This window comes from Nestor notabilis, unplaced genomic scaffold (genome assembly GCF_000696875.1).
Source record: "Nestor notabilis isolate BGI_N333 unplaced genomic scaffold, ASM69687v1 scaffold19635, whole genome shotgun sequence".
In the NCBI taxonomy this organism is placed as follows: Eukaryota; Metazoa; Chordata; class Aves; order Psittaciformes; family Psittacidae; genus Nestor; species Nestor notabilis.
This window is the reverse complement of record NW_009929079.1, coordinates 13,629-16,716: the sequence shown is the minus strand read 5'-3', so window position 1 is coordinate 16,716 and position 3,088 is coordinate 13,629. Positions and strand designations below refer to the sequence as shown.

At 36.9% G+C, this 3,088-nt stretch overlaps 1 protein-coding gene across 1 annotated transcript in view; it reads left to right on the top strand.

Moving 5' to 3' along the window:
- Positions 1-2,850, top strand: part of PER2 (period circadian clock 2) — a 29,084-nt gene extending 26,234 nt beyond the window's left edge. The window contains exons 21-22 of the mRNA XM_010014827.1: positions 1,016-1,166; positions 2,239-2,850. Of these exons, the coding sequence (XP_010013129.1) occupies positions 1,016-1,166; positions 2,239-2,388 (301 nt within the window). The 3' untranslated portion in view covers positions 2,389-2,850. The remainder of the gene's footprint in view (positions 1-1,015; positions 1,167-2,238) is intronic.
- Positions 2,851-3,088: the final 238 nt, after the last annotated feature.

Sequence of the window (3,088 nt, the reverse complement as noted above, 5' to 3'; positions counted from 1 at the left end):
AAGAGGGAGTGACAAGTCTGCAGATGTTTTTAAATCTTGTTTGTGTTTCTTGGGAGCGATGAATTGTATTTAGAATAGGAAGTAAAGACAAGTTCTTTGAAAGGGAAGGAAAACAAGCTTTCAAACTACAGAAGCAGTGCGATGATGGAGGTAAAATAAGAGAATATGGAACTTAAGAATTTTCCCCTAGATTTAAAAATACCTTGGTATTTTGAAGTTTTTGTAGCCTTAAGGGTTGACAGCTATAGATGGGAATTCCAGTGGAGTGTAAGGGTAGCAAAGCCTGCCAAAAAGAACATAACATAAACCAGGATATTGTGATAAGAAGAGTTAAGCTTGCTGTCAGAGCGTAATGCCCAAGTGTAAAGCCAGCTGTTCTTAGGGATGCTGCAAGGAACAGGAGTACTACTGGCTTTCTTAGAACTTGCTTTCTTTCTGTTGTCATCCTTTATAGACGTGTACAGCTTGTAAATGTTTGTACTAGTGCAGGCTTTTAAGTTTCTGAATCAAGGTGGGCACTGAGGGGAGAGAGGACTTGGGCTGCTGAAATAGAGCAGTGTTTTCTAAGCCTTTCTCTCCCAGTCCTGAAGTTGAATCCATTCTTTGTAACCTTCTTAATCACAACTTACTACTTCTGCTTTACTATCTCGTATGTGCATCTACAGTCTGTTTTGGGTTGTCTGCCCGGTGAGGGGGAACTTAGAACTTAGTTCAGCAGAGGGAGACCAGAGCTCTTGGTGCTTTCACCGGTAGTACTCCCTCAATAGCTCTAAGGAAACTGATTTTACTAGTGGGATTTGAAAGGATAATGAGCCAGCAGAAATGCATTAAGATGTCTGCAAATGCAGAAAGCTGCTGAAGTAACCATGCGTATTTTTCTTCCCGTATACGATTGGTAACCTTAACAATCCAGAACAAAAATAGTCTTAAAAAATGTTAGTATTTGAATATGTAGCCTTATATAGACATAAACCCCAGAAACTGAGGCTCAATTTCTAAATACTTTTTATTTTAGAGATTTGGAAACAGTTTTAAAAGAAGATAAGCAGAAATTAAAGCAAATGCAGAAACTACAGCCTAAATTTACAGAAGAACAAAAAAGAGAGCTGATAGAAGTTCATCCATGGATCCAGCAAGGTGGACTGCCAAAAACTGTTGCTAATTCCGTAAGTTTAAATGAGTTAGTTACTTTTGCATGTGTGATAGTGCTTAAATTACTAACTGCCTATGTTAGACTTTTCCGTTCCTGTTGCTTTGAAAGCCTGGTCAATTACACAGACTAAAAAAATTAATTCAGACTTCCATGCAATGGTTTCTGGCTTGATTCAATTTACCATAAGACTTCTTTCCAGTGGTAATTCCAATTAGGGATGAATAGAGTATAGGAAATTTCTGTCCTATTTCTAACTTTCTGTATATCTAAATAAAATCCTTTATCCACACAGACAGAAACTTCCCTACGTAAAAGTCCCTATCTTAAGTGCAGAAATTGATGCCCATTGCTTTCTAGAATATACAAAATTAATGGGGGTACACTGTTCCTTTTTTCTATTAGACTTCTCTCACACAGGATCATCTCTTGCCTTGATTCTCTCAGTGGATTAATGGCTTGAAAAGCAGTAAAGGAAAAAACCCAACAAAACAAAAACCCAAACCATCCTTGCACTTCCCTTTGTTGTCTGTTTATTTTACTTAGTGACACACAAGTACCTGGTTGCATTCTCTTTTCCCTAAGCTTTCCATCACTTGAAGCTGTTTTGGACATACATTATCAAATGCAGAAGCTTGCTTTGCATATAGCTATTTCAAAAGTCAGTGTAACAGAATTGCAGTGGAATCCCAATCCTGATCTTAATGTTACTGCAATATTAATAGTAAAAGGATGCAACTCGTGTAAGCGTACAGTTGCTTCGCTTTCTTAAGCACTGCAAATGACATGAACATGTTGCTGCAGTGTTAGCAATCAAATGGAGGAAAAGGTGACTGGAAGTGCATGGAAAATGCCAGCATTGTAAGTGATCTATGACATAACTGCTTCCAGTAGAGTTCTCAAGTACCTGTATTGATTTACTACATGTTATAAAATGACTGTGTGGGGGAAAGCTGGAGAGGCGAATATATCTGATAGTTGTAGCATGGATGTAAACGTTCCATTGGAATCAGGAATCATATGAAAATCAGCTGTTGTTTGGAAAAGCTTTTTATTTATGGGTGTTTCTATAACTTTCTCTTTTTTAGGAATGTATTTTTTGTGAGGACAATATACAGAGCAATTTTTATACATCATATGATGAAGAAATCCATGAAATGGACCTTAATGAAATGATTGAAGACAGTGGGGAAAACAACTTGGTTTCCCTGAGTCAAGTCAGTGAAGAACAAACGTAGCCTTTGAGCCTGTTGTTTTCAAAGCTGCTTCAAAACTACACTGATGATCCATAATGGTTTTAATCTTGTATCCAGCAAGATGAGTCCAGTTCATAAAAACACATGTGTTTTTCTTGCTCTAGAAGAGTCATTTGTGAATGAATCTCTTTTTAAATGGTGGCAATCTCTTCCCAGTAAGGACATTGTTGAAGATGGTATAGCTTTTCTTTGAAAAAGACAGACTTGTATTTTGCACTTAAATGCCTCAAATATTTCTTTACAAACAATAGAAACCTTCATTGATGCCTACTGTGTTTTGTAGAGTGAGTTAATGAGTACTGAAAATCCCCCTACGTACATACAGGTCTTCAAATCTCCTTTTGGTAATGATTCAGCGCTAAAAATTGTTCTAGCAATTTTGCTTAGTGGCTCTTTAGCATTGTTCTTAATATTTGAAGTGGTCCAGCATTGTAGAAGAAATAACATTCAAGCAAATTAATTCACACTTGCCCTTCTCATACCAGTTGATCCCATCCTCTGTTTCCTATAGTTTTGAATGTAGGAACCTTTTTTGTCGAAGAAATGTTGAACTAAATTTGTAAAATGGTCTTGGGTTAAAACACCTATGTGAATGTGTAAGTACAGATGAGTGCTGACAACTTTGTAGCCTTTTATTTAAATGGACGCTGCAGTACTATGAACTGTTTATTACCTTGAAGCA